The following is a 24347-nucleotide window of genomic DNA, read 5'->3' as shown; positions in this document are numbered from 1 at the left end:
TCCAGGACAAAGGATTTCTTTCTTTTGAACCCCCGCCCCCCGTTTAGGCGGCTGGTGAAAAGGAGTGGTCAGAGTGGAATGACTTCCCTGACAATACGGCGTAAATAATGCAGAGCGTGTGTTTGAGTTTGGTATCTCTTCCATTAAGTGGGATTAAGATTTCATCGCCGCGCAGCGCAGGATGCTAGCAATATCGCCATGAAATTTTGATCAGCCTTTCTTCTGTACGACATTCCTGCCGGGACGTCTGCCGGCGGACATGGCCTCAATATTTCATGGCCAAGTCGGCCGTGAGACGGCGGCCGCCGAGATTTAACCACGCCAGCGTTTTAGCGTGGCGCCTCGTCGCCCGCCACCACAGTCAGAGACGTCCCGTAGGTGTCGCTAGTCGGCGTTTGTACGCCAGTCAGGAGGACGTTTTGTTTGTCGGTCATGTGACATTCCAGTACATCACCTTATTTAACCTGTGAAAAGCAGTAGGAAGAAGCAAAGCTTATTTATTATTATTATCATCATCATTACTATTTATTAAATTCATTTTTTATTATTTGTTATTAGATACAAACTAAATCAATTAAAACAACATCCATCCATCCATCTTCTTTATTATTATTATTATTATTATTATTATTATTATTATTATGTATTACAACTTTCTTATTAAATAAAACATTTAATAAATAAATACAAAATATCCATCTTATTTATTATTATCATTATTATTATATTAATTTTTTATTGGATACAAATTAAATAAATGAAATCAAAAAGTATCCATCTTATTTATTATTATTGTCATTATTATTTTTTTATTAGATACAAATTAAATGAAATAAAAAATATCCATATGTCCTTACATTTTCTTTATTATTATTATTATTATTATTATTGTATATATTACTTATATTTATGTATTACAACTTTCTTATTAGATAAAAATGTTTATAAATAAAAAAATATACGTCCATATTATTTATTATTATCATTATTATTTATTAAAAGTATGTTTTACTAGATACAAATTGAATAAAAAACAATAAAAAAGTATCCATCTTATTTATTATTATTATTTATTTGTTTAACTTTTTTATTGGATACAAACTAAATGAAATAAACAATATCCATCCATCCATCCTTACATCTTCATTGTTATTATTTATTAATAGTATTATTATTATTATTATTATTATTATTATTATTATAATCATTGCTTATTATATGCATGTATTGCACCTTTCTTATTAGATATTTTTTTTAATAAATAAATTTAAATATCCATCATATTTATTTATATTCATTGTTTATTGGGTACAAATAAAATAAATACAATAAAGTAGTATCCATCTTATTCATTATTGTCATTATTTATTTTATTTTTTTACTTTTTTATTAGATACAAACTAAAAAAAAAAAAAAAATCCATTCATCTTTCCATCATCTTTATTATTATTATTATTATTATTATTGTTATTATTATTATTATTGTAATTATTACTTATTATATTTATGTATTACAATTTTCTTATTAGATAAAAATGCTTATATACAAAAAAATATGTCCATATTATTATTATTATTATTTATTAAAAATATGTTTTATTAGATACAAATTGAATAAACAAAATAAATAAAGTATCCATCTTATTTATTATTATTGTCATTACTTTTTTATTTTATTTGTATTATTAGATACAAACTAAATAAAATAAAAAATCCATAAATTCTTCCATTTTTATTATCATTATTATTATTACTATTATTTGTATTATTATTATTATTATTATTATTATTATTATTATCATTGCTTATTATATTTATGTATTTATGTATTTCTTATTAGATAAAAAATGTTATAAATAAAAATAATGTCCATCTTAATTATTGTCATTATTTATTATATTCATGTTTTATTAGATACAAATTGAATACATAAATAAAAAGTATCCATCTTATTTAACATAATTGTCATTATTTATTTGATTTCTTTTTTACTTTTTTATTAGATACAAACTAAATAAAAAAAAATATATCCATCCATCTTTCTATTGTCTTTATTATTATTATTATTATTATTATTATTATTATTATTATTATTATAACTATTACTTAATATATTTATGTATTACAACTTTCTTATTAGATAAAAATGTTTATAACTAAAAAATATATATGTCAATATTTATTATTATCATTATTATTTATCAAAAATATATTTTATTAAATACAAATTGAATAAATAAAATAAAAAAGTATCCATCTTATTATTATAGTCATTATTTATTTTATTTATTTTTTACTTTTTATTAGATAAAAACAAAATAAAATAAAAAATATCCATCCATTTTTCCATCGTCTTTATTATCATTATTAATATTATTATTGTAATTATTACTTATTATATTTATGTATTACACTTTTTTATGAGATAAAACATTTAACACATTCAAAAAAATTACTATCGTATTTATTATTATCATTAATATTGATTATATTCAAATAAAAAATAAAATAAATAAAATAAAAAAGTATACGTCTTATTCATTATTTTTTTTCATTATTTTTATTTATTTTTTATTTTTTATTAGATACAAATTAAATTAAAAAAATATACATCCATCCATCTTCTTTATTATTATTACCTATTATATTTATGAATTACAACTTTCTTATTATATACAAATTAAATACATTAAATAAAAAATATATTAATCTTATGTATTATTGTTATCATATTATGTATCATATTTATTTTGTATTATTTTCTTATTAGATACAAATTAAATAGAAAAATAAAAAAAATCCATCCATCGGTTATTGAAAGTGGGGTCGTGGGGGCAGCAGCCTAAGCAGGGAAGTCCAGAACATTATTGTCATCATTATTATTTATTATATTTATATTTATTATTTTATCAGTGTTAATATTTGAGTGGGCCCCGGGCTCCTCGGTAGTGGAAAAGCTGGGCCCCCAAGTCAGAAATGTTAAGAACCTGGTCTATGTTGCACAAACCTAACCAAAAGTTTTGACTTCTTGTGCAATACTGATTTCATAATTTTTGTGTTGTTGTTGTCTATTATTGTCTGATTGAATATTCTTACTGGATGTTCACAAATAATTTTTCGGGGAACGTTACAAACATGATCAAAAATAACAAAATTAATATATATCAGCAATCGGATCGATACCAAAATTTGTAACTAAATATTACTTTTTTCTCTTCCTCATTTTTTAAAATTTCATTATTGCGTACTTTAACTATAACTACACAACCTTTATATATATATATATATATATATATATATATATATATATATATATATATATATATATATATATATATATATATATAGACCTGCAGAGAGGGTATGACTCAATTCTGCTTCTTCCTCCTCTTTTTCAGACATGTTGTGAGGTGTAAGTCTACTTTATGGTAAGTGGTCATGAACGTACCAAACGGGCTAAAAGAGGACGTTTGAGAAAAAGGAAAGAGGACGTTTAGACGGACACACGACGCCATTGTGGCCCTTGTTAGCTGGCGGCTAGCACTAGCTGTGAGTAGAAATGCACATCAGGTGGACGTCTTCTTTCTTTCAGGGAGTTGAAAGCATGGCTAAAAAGTGTCCATTCAGCGCTGAATGCGGCAAAGAGGTCACATGATCAGATGAACCCTCCCTCCCCGCGGCCATGTGTTGTCAAGAGTGCTCGTAATGGCCGCCATCACAAAGACGTGCATTGTGTGCACGTGAAGGAAAGCAGAACGCTTCTTGCCCACAGGCCACTAGAAACACTTTCACTTTCACTTCTGCTTGCTCTCCTCCTCTTTAATCACTGTAAACTCCACTGGAAATATTCTCCTTGACAGTAGTTTAACTTGACCCCCATTTTAACAAGCTAGCTTTAACAAGCTTATCATCACTCACCTAAAAGCATTGACAACAACCTTAAATACCAAATGTATTACTTTATTACTTCATTTACGACAACCTTATCATTATGGTTAACATCACTCACCTCCAAGCATTTACACGACACATTACACCTCTTTTTACTCTTTAAGAACACTACTTTGGACTTTTAACAATAACCAACGAATACTATACATACAAACCCTGTTTCCATATGAGTTGGGAAATTGTGTTAGATGTAAATATAAACGGAATACAATGATTTGCAAATCCTTTTCAACCCATATTCAGTTGAATATGCTACAAAGACAACATATTTGATGTTCAAACTCATAAACTTAGAATTTCATGGCTGCAACACGTGCCAAAGTAGTTGGGAAGGGGCATGTTCACCACTGTGTTACATGGCCTTTCCTTTTAACAACACTCAGTAAAGGTTTGGGAACTGAGGAGACACATTTTTGAAGCTTCTCAGGTGGAATTCTTTCCCATTCTTGCTTGATGTACAGCTTAAGTTGTTCAACAGTCCGGGGGTCTCCGTTGTGGTATTTTAGGCTTCATAATGCACCACACATTTTCAATGTCTGGACTACAGGCAGGCCAGTCTAGTACCCGCACTCTTTTACTATGAAGCCACGTGGCTTGGCATTGTCTTGCTGAAATAAGCAGGGGCGTCCATGGTAACGTTGCTTGGATGGCAACATATGTTGCTCCAAAAGCTGTATGTACCTTTCAGCATTAATGGTGCCTTCACAGATGCATAAGTTACCCATGTCTTGGGCACTAATACACCCCCATACCATCACACATGCTGCCTTTTACACTTTGCGCCTATAACAATCCGGATGGTTCTTTTCCTCTTTGGTCCGGAGGACACCACGTCCACAGTTTCCAAAAACAATTTGAAATGTGGACTCGTCAGACCACAGAACGCTTTTCCACTTTGTATCAGTCCATCTTAGATGAGCTCAGGCCCAGCGAAGCCGACGGCGTTTCTGGGTGTTGTTGATAAACGGTTTTTGCCTTGCATAGGAGAGTTTTAACTTGCACTTACAGATGTAGCGACCAACTGTAGTTACTGACAGTGGGTTTCTGAAGTGTTCCTGAGCCCATGTGGTGATATCCTTTACACACTGATGTCGCTTGTTGATGCAGTACAGCCTGAGGGATGGAAGGTCACGGGCTTAGCTGCTTACGTGCAGTGATTTCTCCACATTCTCTGAACCCTTTGATGATATTACGGAGCGTAGATGGTGAAATCCCTAAATTCCTTGCAATAGCTGCTTGAGAAAGGTTTTTCTTAAACTGTTCAACAATTTGCTCAGGCATTTGTTGACAAAGTGGTGACCCTCGCCCCATCCTTGTTTGTGAATGACTGAGCATTTCATGGAATCTACTTTTATACCCAATCATGGCACCCACCTGTTCCCAATTAGCCTGCACACCTGTGGGATGTTCCAAATAAGTGTTTGATGAGCATTCCTCAACTTTATCAGTATTTATTGACACCTTTCCCAACTTCTTTGTCACGTGTTGCTGCCATCAAATTCTAAAGTTAATGATTATTTGCAAAAAAATAAAGTTTATGAGTTTGAACATCAAATATGTTGTCTTTGTAGCATATTCAACTGAATATGGGTTGAAAAGGATTTGCAAATCATTGTATTCCGTTTATATTTACATCTAACACAATTTCTCAACTCATATGGAAACAGGGTTTGTATATATATATATATATATATATATATATGTATATATACATATATATATATATATATATATATTTACATATACATATATACATACACATACATATATACATATACATATATAAATATATATACATAATCAGACTTTACTATCTAAAAAACAGGCCTAATGGTTAATATGTTCTAAGTTAGAATGCTAACCAGAAGGCGCCATGATTTCTACAGCATTTTTCAAACTGCTAACCTGTTATCAGTCAGTATGCTAACAGTTTGCATACTTGTAAATAATGCAGTACATGCGGTATAATAAATTATTATTAGCATCATTATACATGTATTTTTTTATTAGATACAAATTAAATAAATATGGCTCCAGCGCCCCCCGCGACCCCAAAGGGAATAAGCGGTAGAAAATGGATGGATGGATGATAACAAATATCCATCTTATTTAATATATTATTTTTATCATTATTATATATATATATATATATATATATTTTTTTTTTCTTTTTCTTTTTTTTCTTAGTGGATAAAAATTAAATATATAAAATAAACATAAAAAATCTTTCCATGTTTTTCCGTTTATCTGAAGTCGGCAACCTAAGCAAAGAACATTCGAGTACATCATAATAATATCTTCTTCTGCTTATCTGCAAACTTGCAAATGATAATGCGAGTTAAAGCAGCACAAATGTGAGACAATGTAGAAAATAATAAGAATAAACATAGTTCAAACACAAATGTGAGAAAATGTAAAAAAGACTAAGAATAAAGATAGTTCCTACACAAATGTAGAAAAGACTAAGAATAAAGATAGTTCCTACACAAATGTAGAAAAGACTAAGAATAAAGATAGTTCCTACACAAATAGAAGACATGGCAACACTAATGTGTGTCTTTGCCAAAAGCTTCTATTTGTTTTTTTTCCAGAGGGGAGAAAAATGAAAGAAGAAGAAGAAGAAGAAGAATCCTTTAAGAGTCTCTGAGGTGCTCCCAGTGAGTGAAGTGAGTGCATTCATCACTTCATATTAGCAATAATAACACTGCTCCTCTGGGGGGCCCAAGGCTAAGTATGCCCCCCAGCAGTGGAGGCCATGGCTGGACCGCACGTCCCCTGGAGAGTGGAGTGCAACACCGCATTACATTACATTACATTACATTATGTTACATTATGTTATGTTACATTACATTATGTTACATTACAATACATTATGTTACATTATGTTATGTTATATTACATTATGTTACATTACATTACATTACATTACATTATGTTAAGTTACATTACATTACATTACATTATGTTAAGTTACATTACATTACATTACATTATGTTATGTTACATTACATTACATTACATTATGTTAAGTTACATTACATTACATTATGTTACATTATGTTATGTTACATTATGTTATGTTACATTACATTATGTTACATTACATTACATTATGTTACATTACATTAAATTACATTACATTATGTTACATTATGTTATGTTACATTACATTATGTTACATTACATTATGTTACATTATGTTATGTTACATTACATTACATTACAATATGTTACATTATGTTATGTTACATTACATTACATTATGTTACATTATGTTATGTTACATTACATTATGTTACATTACATTACATTATGTTACATTATGTTATATTACATTACATTGCATTACATTATGTTGCATTGTGTTATGTTACATTACAATACATTACACTACATTATGTTACATTATGTTATGTTACATTACATTACATTATGTTACATTACATTACATTATGTTACATTATGTTATGTTACATTACATTACATTACATTACATTATGTTACATTATGTTATGTTACATTACATTACATTATGTTATGTTGCATTACATTACATTACATTATGCTACATAACGTTACGTTACATTACATTACACTATGTTACATTATGTTATGTTACATTACATTACATTATGCTACATTATGTTATGTTACATTACTTTATGTTACATTACATTATGTTACATTACATTATGTTACATTACGTTATGTTACAGTGCAATATGTTACATTACACTATGTTACATTACATTACATTATGTTACATTACATTATGTTACATTACACTATGTTACATTACATTACATTATGTTACATTATGTTACATTGCATTCTGTTGTTACATTATGTTACATTATATTATGTTACAGTGCATTATGTTACATTACATTACATTATGCTATATTACATTACATTACATTATGTTATATTACATTACATTACATTATGTTATATTACATTACATTACACTACATTATGTTATAATACATTACATTATGTTACATTATATTACATTATGTTACATTACATTACATTATGTTACATTATGTTACATTACATTACATTTAATACATTACATTACATTATATTATGTTACATTACATTACATTACATTTTGCTACATTACATTACATTACATTATGCTAGATTACATTATATTACATTATGCTACATTACATTACATTATGTTACATTATGTTATGTTACATTACATTATGTTACATTATGTTATGTTACATTACATTACATTACATTATGTTATGTTACATTACATTATGTTACATAACATTATGTTACATTACATTATGTTGTTACATTATGTTACATTACGTTATGTTACATTATGTTATATTACACTACGTTACATTACATTATGTTGTTACTTTATGTTACATTACATTATGTTACAGTGCATTATGTTACATTACATTACATTACATTATGTTATATTACATTACATTACATTATGTTACATTACATTATGTTACATTACATTACATTATGTTACATTATGTTACATTACATTACATTTAATACATTACATTACATTATGTTACATTACACTACATTACATTATGCTACATTATATTACATTATGTTATATTACATTACATTATGTTACATTACATTACATTTTGTTACATTACGTTATATTACATTACATTACATTATGTTACATTACATTACATTATATTTCATTACATTATGCTAGATTACATTACATTACATTATGCTACATTACATTACATTACATTACATTGTTACATTACATTACACTATGTTATATTACATTACATTATGTTGCATTACATTACATTAGATTACAATATGTTACATTACATTACGTTACATTACATTATGTTTCATTACATTACATTATGTTACATTACATTACATTACATTATGTTGCTTTACATTACATTACATTATGTTACATTACATTACGTTACATTACATTATGTTACATTACTTTACATTATGTTACATTATATTACGTTACATTATGTTACATTACATTACATTACATTATATTACATTACATTACGTTACATTACATTACATTATGTTACATTACATTACGTTACATTACATTATGTTACATTACATTACTTTATGTTACATAACATTACATTACATTACATTACGTTACATTATGTTACATTACATTACTTTATGTTACATTATGTTACATTACATTACATTTAATACATTACATTACATTACTGTACATTACATTACATTACATTACGTTAAATTACATTACTTTTCATTACATTACATTACATCACTGTACATTAAATTACATTACATTACATTACATTACATTATGTTACATAATATTACATTACATTATGTTACATTAAAATACATTGTTATATTACATTACATTATGTTACATTACATTATGTTACATTACCTTATGTTACATTACATTACATTATATTACATTATATTATGTTACATTATGTAATATTACATTACATTATGTTACATTACAGTACATTATATTATGTGACATTACATTACGTTACATTACATTATGTTACATTACATTACATTATATAACTGTTACATTGTTACATTACATTACATTATATTGCATTATATTATGTTACATTATGTAATATTACATTACATTATGTTACATTACAGTACATTATATTATGTTACATTATATTATGTTACATTACGTTACATTACATTACACTATATAATTGATACATTATGTTACATTACATTACATTTCATTATGCTACATTACATTACATTATGTTACATTACATTACATTATATTACATTAGTTACATTACATTATATTACAATACATGACATTACATTACATTACATTATGTTACATTACATTCTATTATGTTACATTGCATTACATTACATTACATTACGTTACATTACATTATGTTACATTACATTACATTATGTTACATTAAATTACATTACATTACGTTACATTACATTTTGGTACATTAGATTACGTTACATTACATTATGTTACATTACATTACATTATATAACTGTTACATTGTTACATTACATTACATTATATTACATTATATTATGTTACATTATGTAATATTACATTACATTATGTTACATTACAGTACATTATATTATGTGGCATTACATTATGTTACATAACATTACGTTACATTGCATTACATTATGTTACATTACGTTACATTACATGATGTTACATCACATTACTTTACATTACATTACTTTGCATTACATTATGTTACATTACATTACATTATGTTAAAATACATTACAATATGTTACATTACAAAACATAACATTATGTTACATTACATTACTGTACATTATATGACATTACATTACGTTACATTACATTACTTTTCGTTACATTACATTACATTACGTTACATTACATTATGTTACATAATATTACAATACATTATGTTACATTACATTACATTACTGTACATTACATTACATTACGTTACATTATATTACTTTTTGTTACATTATATTACATTACTGTACATTACATTGCATTACATTGTTACATTACATTACATAACATTACATAATGTTACATTACATTACATTATTTTACATTACATTATGTTACATTACATACATTATATTACATTATATTATGTTACATTACATTACATTATGTTACATTACATTGCATTATATTACATTATGTTACATTACATTACATTATATTATGTTACATTACATTACATTACATTACATTATGTTACATTATACTACATTATGTTACTATACATTACATTACATTACATTACGTTACATTGCATTACATTACATAACGTTACATTACATTATGTTACATTACATTACATTACTTAATGTTACATTACATTATGTTTCATTACATTACGTTATATTACATTACATTATGTTACATTACGTTACGTTACATTACATTACATTACATTATACACACACACACACATTTATATACACATACATATATATATGTATGGGGGGGGGGGGGGGGGGGGTGCACAAGACTCAGGAAACTTTGGGAAATTGGGGTAAAAAGACACTAATTGTATTCCAAACAACATCCCGTCTTGTTCGCCATAAACGTACGTTACTTCCTGGATGTCGCAATTTTCCTCGCGTTCAGGAAAAGTAACCTCGTTTTTAGGGTAACCTTACAAGCCCACCAACAAACGGGGCACAGCGAACAAAAACCGACGAGGTTGTAAAATGCCGCGTCGCACTAACCTTTTTTTGGCAGACACGAGGAGCGCGCTAGCAAAGTGGCGATCACGAGGAGCGCGCTAGCAAAGTGGCGATCACGAGGAGCGCGCTAGCAAAGTGGCGATCACGAGGAGCGCGCTAGCAAAGTGGCGATCACGGACAGGAAGTCAGCGTGACATTTGGAAGTGTCTGCCTGGCTTTTTATGCCACACAGTCCTCAGAAGAGAACTTTTGGACAAAGATTTTGTTTTTAGCGCGACGGCGCCGTCCCCACAAGGCCGGAAACAGCGTGAAAGTGTGTGTCATGAAAGTGTGTGTCATGAAAGTGTGTGTCATGGACACTGAAGGACGAGCGTGGGGTCAGACAACAACGGGGGGGGGGGGGGGGGGGGGGGGGGGTCATCCATCAATAACTTCACTAATTGTCTGATTTCTAATTACTGTGCACATCAATTAGCTGACGTGGACATGATGAGTACCTCCGCTAATAAAGCTTTTATCTACAAAATACTCCAGTTAGCATCAAATTGGAGATTTTTTTTATGACAAACGTATTCTGACACTTGACTAATTTAACAATATTCCTGACATTTAGTTGTATAGCTACACAATTGACTTAACTGCTAACATGTTATCATTTAGCATGCTTAAAGTTAGCAAGATAGCCCCAAATAACAAAACCAATGACTTTTAGTCCTAAAATTGGCTAAAATGCTAAAGTGTTGTTAGTTAGCATGCTAACAACGGTGACAACTACCAGATCTGCACTAAAAACTGATGTATTTTACTTTCGCCCCGTCTTAAAACGTTACTTAAGTTGTGCAGGAACAAGTAAAATACTTTTTAAGGCAACCACGCTGCCTGACAAACAAACGGCGTACAAAATGTGACCCGGATGCGTGAAAATGACAAACATTTCGTCACACTTGACTAATTTAACAATATCTCTGACATTTAGTTGTATAGCTACACAATTGGCTTAACTGCTAACATGTTGTCATTTAGCTTGCTTAACGTTAGCATTCTAGCAACATAGCCCCAAATAACAATACCAATGACTTTTAGTCGTACAATTTGTTACACTGCTAACGTGTTGTTAGTTAGCATGCTAACAAGGGTGACAACTACCAGATCTGCACTAAAAACTGATGTATTTTACTTTGGCCCCGTCTTAAAACGTTACTTAAGTTGTGCAGGAACAAGTAAAATACTTTTTAAAGCAACCACGCTAACTGACAAACAAACGGCGTACAAAAAGTGACACAGATGCGTGAAAATGACAAACATTTTGTGACACATGACTTAATTAACAATATCCCTGACATTCATTTGCATAGCTACAAAATTGGCTTAACTGCTAAAATGTTATCATTTAGCATGCAAGATAGCCCTGAAAAACAATACCAATGACTTTTAGTCGTAAAATTAGCTAAATTGCTAACGTGTTGTTAGTTAGCATGCTAACAACGGTGACAACTACCAGATCTGCACTAAAAACCGATGTATTTTATTTTTGCCCTGTCTTAAAACGTTACTTAAGTTGTGCAGCAACATGTAAAATACTTTTTAAGGCAACCACGCTAACTGACAAACAAACGGCGTACAAAATGTGACACAGATGCGTGAAAATGACAAACGTTTTGTGACACATGACTTAATTAACAATATCCCTGACATTCATTTGCATAGCTACAAAATTGGCTTAACTGCTAAAATGTTATCATTTAGCATGCTTAAAGTTAGCACGCTAGCAAGATAGCCCCAAATAACAATACCAATGACTTTTAGTCCTAAAATAGGCTAAAATGCTAAGGTGTTGTTAGTTAGCATGCTAACAACGGTGACAACTACCAGATCTGCACTAAAAACTGATGTATTTTACTTTCGCCCCGTCTTAAAACGTTGCTTAAGTTGTGCAGGAACAAGTAAAATACTTTTTAAGGCAACCACGCTAACTGACAAACAAACGGCGTACAAAAAGTGACACAGATGCATGAAAATGACAAACATTTCGTGACACTTGACTAATTTAACAATATCTCTGACATTTAGTTGTATAGCTACACAATTGGCTTAACTACTAAAATGCTATCATTTAGCATGCTTAAAGTTGGCACGCTAGCAAGATATCATCAAATAACAATACCAATGACTTTTAGTCGTAAACTAGGCTAAAATGTTAAGTTGTTGTCAGTTAGCATGCTATAACAATGGTGACGACTACCATATCTGCACCAAAAACAGATGTATTTTACTTTCGCCCCGTCCTAAAACATCGCTAAAATATGCAAGAATTAGCAAAGTACTTTATAACACACTCTCGCTCACTGACAAACAAACGGCCTACAAAAAGTGACACAGATGTGTGAAAATGACAAACATTTTGTGACACTTGACTAAATTAAAAATACCCCTGACATTCATGTGTATGGCTACAAAATTAGCTTAACTGCTAACATGTTATCATTTAGCTTGCTTAAAGTTAGCATTCTAGCAACATAGCCCCAAATAACAAAACCAATGACTTTTAGTCCTAAAATTGGCTAAAATGCAAACGTGTTGTTAGTTAGCATGCTAACAACGGTGACAACTACCAGATCTGCACTAAAAACTGATGTATTTTACTTTTGCCCTGTCCTAAAACATCGCTGAAATATGCAAGAATTAGCAAAGTACTTTATAACGCACTCTCGCTCACTGACAAACAAACAGTGACAAAGACGCGTGAAAATGACAAACGTTTTGTGACACTTGACTAAATTAAAAATACCCCTGACATTCATGTGTATGGCTACAAAATTAGCTTGACTGCTAACATGTTGTCATTTAGCTTGCTTAAAGTTAGCATTCTAGCAACATAGCCCCAAATAACAATACCAATGACTTTTAGTCCTAAAATTTGTTACACTGCTAAGGTGTTGTTAGTTAGCATGCTAACAATGGTGACAACTACCAGATTTGCACTAAAAACTGATGTATTTTACTTTCGCCCCGTCCTAAAACGTTACTTAAGTTGTGCAGGAACAAGTAAAATACTTTTTAAGGCAACCACGCTCAGTGACAAACTAACGGCATACAAAAAGTGACACAGACGCGTGAAAATGACAAACACTTTGTGACTTAATTAACAATATTCCTGACATTTAGTTGTATAGCTACAAAATTAGCTTACCTGCTAAAGTTGTATCATTTAGCATGTTTAAAGTTAGCATGCTAGCAAGATAGCCCTGAAAAACAATACCAATGACTTTTAGTCGTAAAATTAGCTAAATTGCTAACGTGTTGTTAGTTAGCATGCTAACAACAGTGACAACAACCAGATCTGCACTAAAAACTGATGTATTTTACTTTTGCCCTGTGCTAAAAGGTTACTTAAGTTGTGCAGAAACAAGTAAAATACTTTTTAAGGCAACCACGCTAACTGACAAACAAACGGCGTACAAAACGTAGCCGTTAAGCGCGGCAAACATTTTGCAGCAGTTGACTAAGTGGACGGTTTGACCTCCACGTGGTCATCTGTCACTTCCTATCCTAATTAATCCTAATAGACTTATCGACGCCGCGCGGCTAATTCTAATTAGAGCGGACGGTCGAGACAGGAAGCGGGCGGACTTTAATTATGACACAGAAACGAAAAATCATTTTTTCCAGCAAAGACAAACGCTGCCTACGTTAGAGCGTCGGCGACAGAAGTGCGGGCTAATCATCGATCGCCGCTATCGATAGCTGACGTGACCCGCTTCCCTCAGCCGGCGCCCTCTGTGAGAACGCCGCCACACGCCCGCCACAGGCCAATTAATAACAGATATGTTAATGGCGGCCTAATTGTTTTACCGTGTCAGCGATACTCTGCCCCACATATGGCCGCCTTTCCACGCCCGCTCTTTACTTGGCAAACATTAGTGATGTCACCACGCTTTTGTCTGCTAGCAGACAATAGATGCACCCCCCCCCCCCCCCCCCCAGCCCCCCCACCAAGATGACATTTGAATAGAAAAACTGCAGCTTTTAGAGGGCGAGTACGCTGCAGGCCAAGTATCTTTTATTATTAGAATTACTTCTTCAACTCTTTCATTCCTCTTTCTTCTCATATATATAAGTGCAAAATAAAATACATATTTTTTTCTTACTTGATTCATACATTTTAATGTGATGTTTGATTCTATGACATATTTAATGTATTTAAATGCACCAAATGATGTTGCGGAAAAATACGCTTGTACAAACATTTCATTTGTTCTAATTAAATTTATACGTAATTTGATTTAAGAGTTCAGAAAAATAATATTATTAAGTGTGCCTGATGGATTAAGAAATGTATAACATAAAACATGATATAGCTATTTCTGTTTAATTATTATTCAATTTAATAGTCACTTGATTTGATTAAATGTTAATATGTGTAGAAACAATTAACACATCAAATAAAACATGATACAATATTTCGTATTTAATTAATATTCAATTTGATTTTAAAATATATTATATTTCATGCACATAATTGATAAAAAATAAAATAAAATATGATATAAATATTTTTATTTACTATTCAATTTAAAACTCATACATAATTATATATATATATATATATATATATATATATATATATATATATATATATATATATATATATATATATATATATATAAAATAAAAAACATGATATAAATATGTTGTATTTAATTAATATTCAATTTAAGTCCTTATTTGATTTGAACAAATATTAATACAACTAGTGCACAGAATAAATGAATAAAAACATGATCGAAATATGTTTTATTTCATATTTTTTCTATTGAAGTCATCATTTGATTTAAGTCAAATATTAATATATCTAGTGCACAGAATAATTGAATAAAAAATTGTAATAACATATTTTACAATCATCCATCCATCCATTTTCTACCGCTTATTCCCTTCGGAGTCGCGGGGGGGGCGCTGGAGCCTATCTCAGCTACAATCAGGGGGAAGGCAGGGTACACCCTGGACAAGTCACCACCTCATCACAGGGCCAACACAGATAGACAGACAACATTCACACCCACATTCACACACTTATCTTTTACTTAATTATTATTCAATTTAAATGTAATAATTAGAATGTAAGTGCACAAAATAATGAATAAAAAAATAAAATTAAACATGATACAAATGTTTTCTATTTAATTATTATCCAACAATTTGTTTTAATTATTTTATTGGCACATATTTTAATTTTGTTCTTTTTTTCTATTAGTTGTTTAAATTTTTTTTATATTAAATCCCTAATTTAATTATTACAATTATTCATCTTAAAAAACAAAGCAAATAGTGGTGTCACTGACCTCATTTAATTAATATTTAATGAATTAATATAATTAATATTTATATTAATAAGATTTAAAAAATCCCACTGATTTCCCAGGACGTTGAAATAATTATTTATGTTTGAAAAAAAAATCAAACTATTTATTGCTCACAATAAATTAGTAATGATTAAAAAAAAACAAAAAAAACATGATACACTTATTTTTTTATTGAATCTTTATTCAATTTAAAAGTCAATATTTGATTTGTAAAATATATTATTATACTTAATGCACATAATTAATTTATAAAAAATAAAATAAAATATGATACAAATATTTTTTATATACTATTCAATTTAAAAGTAATTCGATATGTATAAAAAATGATATATCTAATGCACAAAATAAATGAATAAAAACATGACACAAATACGTTTTATTTAATATTTTTGGGATATTTCATTAATTAATATAATTAATATTTAAATTAATAAGATTTAAAATGTCCCACTGATTTCCCAGAAACTTGAACTAATTTATGTTTGCAAAAATCTAACTATGTATTGCACACAATGAATGAATAAAAACAAAAATAAAACATGATACAATTATGTTTTATTTAATCTTTATTCAATTTAAAAAATATTATTTGATTTGAAAAAAACATTATATTTAGTGCACATAATTAATTAATAAACAAATAAAATAAAATATGATAGAAATATTTTTTATTTACTATTACATTTAAAACTTATACTTTGATTTGAATAAATAATAATAAATCTAGCGCACAAAATAAATTAAAACAAAACATGATATAAATATGTTTTATTTAATAATTGAAGTCATTATTTGATTTGAACATATATTAATACATCTACTGCACAGAACAATTGAATAAAAATTAAATAAAACATTTTAAAATTATTTTTTACTCAATATTATTCAATTTAAATGTAATAATTAGTATGTAAGTGCACAAAATAATGAAAACAATTTAAATGAAACATGATACAAATATTTTCTATTTAATTTCTATTCAACAAAAAAACGCTAATATTTTATTGGCACATATTTATTTTTTGTGCTTTTTTTCTATTAGTTGATTAAAAAAATAAATATTTTATATTTATATTACCGGTATAAGCTTTAAAATGTCACACTGATTTCCCAAAACCTTTCAATAATTATTAATGTTTGGAAAAAAAATCAAACTATTTGTTGCACACAATGAATGAATAAACAATAAAATAAAACATGATACAGTATTTTTTATTGAATATTTATTCAATTTAAAAGTAATTATTTGATTTGAAAATATATTATTATACTTAGTGTACAGAATGAATCTATAAAAATATATATATATATATATATGATACAAATATATTTTTATTTACTATTCCATTTAAAACTCATTATTTAATTTAAGTAAATAATAATACATCTAATACAGACAATAAATTAATAAAAACATGATAGAAATATGAATATAATACAAAAATGTAACTTAATTATTTTTCAATTCAAATATAATAATTATAATTTAAGTGCACAAAAGAATGAATAAAAACTAAAATGAAACATGATACAATTGTTTTCTATTTAATTAATAGTCAACAAAAAAACATAAATATTTTATTGGCACATATTTCATTTTGTTCTTTTTTTCTATCAGTTGATTAAAAAATAATAATTAAATCACTAATTTAATTATTACAATTAATCATTCTGAAAAAATAAAAATAGCAAATAATGGTGTCACTGACATCATTTAATTAATATTTAATTAATTAATATAATTGATATTTATTTTAATAAGATTTAAAAAGTCACACTGATTTCCCAGAACCTTGAACTAATTATTCTTTTTTTTAATACAAACTATTATTGCTCACAATGAACAAATAAAATAAATAAAATAAAACAGGATACAATATTTTTTATTTAATCTTTATTCATTGTAAAAGTCATTATTATTATTATTATTATTATTATATTCAAGATATTATTATACTTAGTGCACAAAATGAATTTATAAAACAATAATAGAAATATGTTTTATTTAATAATTATTCAATTTAAGTCATTATTTGATTTGAACAAATATTAATACATCCAGTGCACAAAATAAATAAATAAAACATAGATAAAACATTTTACAATCATTGTTAATTGAATTATTATTCAATTTAAGTGTAATAATTTGAATGTAAGTGCACAAAATAATGAGTAAAACAAAAAAATGAATAATGATACAAATTTGTTCTATTTTATTATTATTCAATAAAAAAAAGTTAATATTTTATTGGCACATATTTCATTTTTATTATTTTTATTTTTTATATAAGTTGATTTAAAAAAATAAATATTAAATCCCTAATTGAATTATTAAAATTAATCACCCTACAAAATTTAAATAGCAACAAGTGATGTCATAGACCTCATTTAATTAATATTTCATTAATCAATATTTATATTAATACGATTTAATAAGTCACACTGATTTCCTAGAACCTTAAAATCATTATTTATGTTTGAAAAAAAATAAAGGTATATTTGAGTGCAGATCATGTCTCTCACACACACACACACACACACACACACACACACACACACACACACACACACACACACACACACACACACACACACACACACACACACACACACACACACACAGTTAGTTGCTTGACTGCACAAAAATAACAATCAATGTTTTAATCATTTATGTATTTATAACATTTATTTTGATATATTTACGAGGAGACTGCATGGAAATGTGTTTTTTAACGAGAAGCATCTTATTTGTACTTAAAGTCACCTTGTGTACTTCCTGTCTTAAAACAGTTTCATATTTCTGACACGTCTTCAAATAGAAACCAGTTCCACTAAAAAGGTGACGACAACACCAAAAGGTGCAAACGTTCACGCCGTGTCAACAAAACCACACAAGTTGAAAATAACTCCCTTTAAATGATAATCATTATTATTAATATATTCACTTCTGCTTCCATTTTTGGTTTTTTTTAAGCGATAAAGAGCTCCACAATTAAAAGAAGTTGTGTGGAGAAAGAAAGCTGACATTGTGTAGCGTGTCGACTACTATCACTGCAACACGCTGTCTTCACGTTTTGGTTTCACTTTTGCTTTCCAGCAAAAAACATCAATGTGAATTATGAATGAACTCTCACAAGGTACGTTACTGCACACACACATCTTGACTTTGGCTACTGTTAGCACCGCATGCTATCTGATTGTAGTGTAACTCATTACTTACTCTTAGCATCTTTTATCAGGTTGATCTTAATAAACACTGTTAGCAAAAAAAATAAAAAAATAATAATATATATATATATATATATATATATATATATATATATATATATATATATATATATATATGTATATATATACACACACATATATACAGTATATGTATATACAGGTTTTTGTTCCTGAAAGAAGCCTTGTGATTGTTCCATCTGGTTTTGAATTCTCCCTCGGATGAGCCGTCGGCCCCCAGACAGAGCGACTCCAAAACCAACAAAGGCTGTAACTGTCGAAAGAAACCTGATTGCCCTCTCAACGGGGGGTGCTTACAAACATCAGTTGTCTACCAATCTAAGGTAATACGCAAGGACATTAACACATCCGACACATATGTAGGATTAACCGAGGGAGAATTCAAAACCAGATGGAACAATCACAAGGCTTCTTTCAGGAACAAAAACCTGCGAAATACCACAGAACTCAGCAAACACATTTGGGACCTCAAAGACAATAATGTTGAATATTCAATAACATGGCAAATTCTTGCATCCAGCACACCTTACAATAGTGGTAATAAAAGATGCAACCTATGCTTGAAAGAGAAACTGTTTATTATTTACCGTCCAGACCTGTCATCCCTCAACAAGCGCAGCGAAATTGTAACAGCATGCCGCCATAGACGGAAACACCTCCTAGGTAACACAGGAGCCAATCACCACGCCCCTAGGCCAGCCTGTACCCACCCACTCTGTGCCCTATATAAACCATGGTATGCGAATGCTCCCATTAAAATCTCCTGATGATTGAGGGTACCCCCCCTCATGAAACAGGCCTGTAGAGATGAAATAGTCTTGTGATTTTTTTCCCACACATACATATATTGCGCTCTACTACGGTATCGAGCACTATTTTTTGGATAACCTTATTAAGACATATATATATATATATATATATATATATATATATATATATATATATATATATATATGTATATATGTATATATATATATATATATATATATATATATATATATATATATATATATATATATATATACACTGATATACAAACACATAATTTAATAAAAAAAATACATAATCATACTACAATTATTTTTACTTAACTGTTTTTCAATTTAAATGTGACAATTAGAATTTAAGTGCACAAAATAATGAATAAAAAAATAAAATGAAACATGATACAATTCTTTTCTATTTAATTTTCATTCTACAAAAAAACGATATAAAAACACGTTTATACATAGCTACATACATACACATATATACATTTATACACATATACATACACATATATACATACAGTATATACCTACGTACATACATATATACACATTTACATACAGTATATAAACACATTTATATATATAAATATATTTGATCATTTGCTATCATTTGTGTCAAAACCCATTTATAGAATTTTGTTATTTTAACAAATACTGATCGCATATTATCGTATTTGCTATATGCTTTACTTGTCAGCTACTCTAAAGGTAGCCTGTATCGGTTTATGATCAATCAATCAATCAATCAATCAATCAATCAATCAACCAACGTTTATTTATACAGCCCTTAATCACGAGTGTCTCAAAGGGCTGCTAAGGTTAGCATATCTTGTTAGGTTACCATGGTGCGTTAGCTGCTGGTAGTTTATCTCATTAGCCACTGCTAGCATAGCATATAAACCGCGTTTAGTTTAGCGACTGTTAGCACGTCCTCGGTGCTATCAGCTTCTGTAAAGTCTCCAGTGGCTGTTAGCATATTAGCTGCTCTTAGCTTAGCTTGTTAGCCACTTCATTTCTGTTTATTTCATTTTGATTCTGTTAGCATATATTGTTAGCTGCTTTTTGGACGGTCTCGTTAGTTCGTCAGTTAGCTTAGCCTGTTAGCAGTTTTCGGTTTAATTCATCCACTAAGGTTAGCAAGGTAGTTTGTAGTTGAAGTTAGTTCATCTCTCCAGGCTAGCGACTTTAAGTACAACTTGTCCGCTAATGTTAGCACGTTGTCAGGACGACGTCATAAAAATACGACTAAAAAAATCGGAATGTCCTTTTCCGAAAGGGTGAGGTTTTTTCTAAGGGCAGACATAGAATAAGTGCAGCGTGGAACAACATTTGAGAGCGTTTCCACCGGCCATAATAACAATAATAAAACATGAGTGTTGTGCTAGCATAGCTTGTTAGCTGTGGTAAAGTGGCTAAGGTAGCGTGTTTGTAAGTATAGATGCTACGTCGCTAACACTCTCTTTGCCCTTTTTAGTATAAACGCAGCTCCAATTTCATCCTCTCTAGTCACAAAGACTCCAGATTGTCCGACTAGTCTTGGTCTTGTGGCAACATCAGAGATGTGGAATAAGGCAAAGAGCTTTGGTAAGTGTAATTGTCCACACTCTCGGCAGACGTCGGCTCTGACCTTTACTGCAGGGAACGATAGCGAGTCTTTTTCTTGCCCGAACTTATATGTTTCTGTCTCTGCTCTGTATTACTTACAACTTTCCAGTCAAGTCTTTGTCCATAAATGTTGCTAGTTGCACCCTAAACCAGTGAAGTTGTCACGTTGTGTAAATGGTGAATACAACGAGAATACAACAAATCATTTTCAACTTATATTCAATTGAATAGACTGCAAAGACAAGATATTTCATGTTTAATGTTTAATGATATTTAATATTCACACTGGGTGTTGTTGATAAATGGCTGTGGCTTTGCATAGTAGAGTTTTAACTTGCACTTACACATGTAGCGACCAACTGTAGTTACTGACAGTGGTTTTCTGAAGTGTTCCTGAGCCCATGTGGTGATATCCTTTACACACTTTTTGATGCATAAAATCATGGCTTACATGCAGTGATTTCTCCAGATTCTCTGAACCTTTTGATGATATTACGGAGCGTAGATGGTGAAATCCCTAAATTCCTTGTTGAGAAATGTTGTTCTTAAACAATTTGCTCAGGCATTTGTTGACAAAGTGGTGACCCTCGCCCCGTCCTTGTTTGTGAACGATTAATGAATTATAGCCAATCATGGCACCCACCTGTTCCCAATTAGCCTGCTCACCTGTGGGATGTTCCAAATAAGTCTTTGATGAGCATTCCTCAATTTTCTCAGTTGAAGCATTTCTGGGTGTTGTTGATAAATAGCTGTGGCTTTGCACAGTAGAGTTTTAACTTGCACTTACAGATGTAGCGAACAACCGTAGTTACTGACAGTGGTTTTCTGAAGTGTTACTGAGCCCATGTGGTGATATCCTTTACACACCGATGTGGCTTTTTGATGCCTGAGGGATCCAAGGTGCGTAATATCGTGGCTTACGTGCAGTGATTTCTCCAGATTCTTTTAACCTTTTGATGATATTACGGAGCGTAGATGGTGAAATCCCTCAATTCCTTGCAATAGCTGGTTGAGAAAGGTTTTTCTTAAACTGTTCAACAATTTGCTCAGGTATTTGTTGACAAAGTGGTGACCCTCGCACCATCCTTGTTTGTGAATGACTGAGCATTTCATGGAATCTACTTTTATACCCAATCATGGCACCCACCTGTTCCCAATTAGCCTGTTCACCTGTGGGATGTTCCAAATAAGTCTTTGATGAGCATTCCTCATCTTTCTCAGTCGAAGCGTTTCCGGGTGTTGTTGATAAATGGCTGTGGCTTTGCATAGTCGAATGTGAACATGAAATATCTTGTCTTTGCAGTCTATTCAATTGAATATAAGTTGAATATGATTTGTTGTATTCTCTTTTTATTTACCATTTACACAACGTGACAACTTCACTGCTTTTGGGCTTTGTAAAAAAAAAAAAATCACACAATTTAAGGCAAAATTCAACAAATTACTTGCAACTTTGTCCAAAACTCCCAACTTTCACAAACATTTTGGCCAAAAAGTGACTTTTTGGCTAATCTAATGTGTCTTTTGAGCCGCACTCAAAGGTGCATATTTGTGTGTGACAATATGTAGATACTTCCTGTTCCTGTCTAGCATTCTGGGTAATGGACTATGTCAACATGTGAACATGTATTTATGCATTTATTGTGTGAATGTCCAACATCTATACAAATGGGAGCCATTACCTCCCTGCTTGGCACTCAGCATTAAGGGTTGGAGTTGCGGGTTAAATCACCAAAAATGATTCCCGGGCGTGGCCACCGCTGCTGCTCACTGCTCTCCTCACCTCCCAGGGGGTGATCAAGGGTGATGGGTCAAATGCAGACAATAATTTCACCACACCTTGTGTGTGTGTGACTGTCATTGCTACTTTAACTTTAATTTAATCTATTTAGTATTATTACTATTATTTTTATTTTTTAAAAACATTTCCAGGAATTCCCCAAATTCCCAATTTTTTTGGGAATTTCCGAGGATTTTCTCCCCATTGAAATGAATAAGAAATATACAATCGACTGCATATCCCACATTTTTCAACCGATTGGAACCGTTCTGTCAGGACTTGGACTTTGGCTTGGTTTGTTCTCCCGTGGTGCAAATGAACTGGACTGGTCAAGGCTTGAAGGTGGGTACATGATTTATTTAAACTATCAAAAAAGGAATAAACGAAAAGCGCGCACAGGGGCGGAGGTACAAAACTAGACTATAAACACAA

General features: G+C 30.0%; 1 protein-coding gene across 1 annotated transcript in view; it reads left to right on the top strand.

Moving 5' to 3' along the window:
• The first annotated feature begins 275 nt into the window (after positions 1–275).
• Positions 276–24347, top strand: part of LOC140679550 (uncharacterized) — a 28684-nt gene continuing 4612 nt past the window's right edge. The window contains exon 1 of the mRNA XM_072915144.1: positions 276–466. Coding sequence (XP_072771245.1) covers positions 276–466 — 191 coding nt within the window. The remainder of the gene's footprint in view (positions 467–24347) is intronic.

Source organism: Nerophis lumbriciformis, linkage group LG18 (genome assembly GCF_033978685.3).
Source record: "Nerophis lumbriciformis linkage group LG18, RoL_Nlum_v2.1, whole genome shotgun sequence".
In the NCBI taxonomy this organism is placed as follows: domain Eukaryota; kingdom Metazoa; phylum Chordata; class Actinopteri; order Syngnathiformes; family Syngnathidae; genus Nerophis; species Nerophis lumbriciformis.
This window is presented reverse-complemented; position numbering and strand designations above follow the sequence as displayed.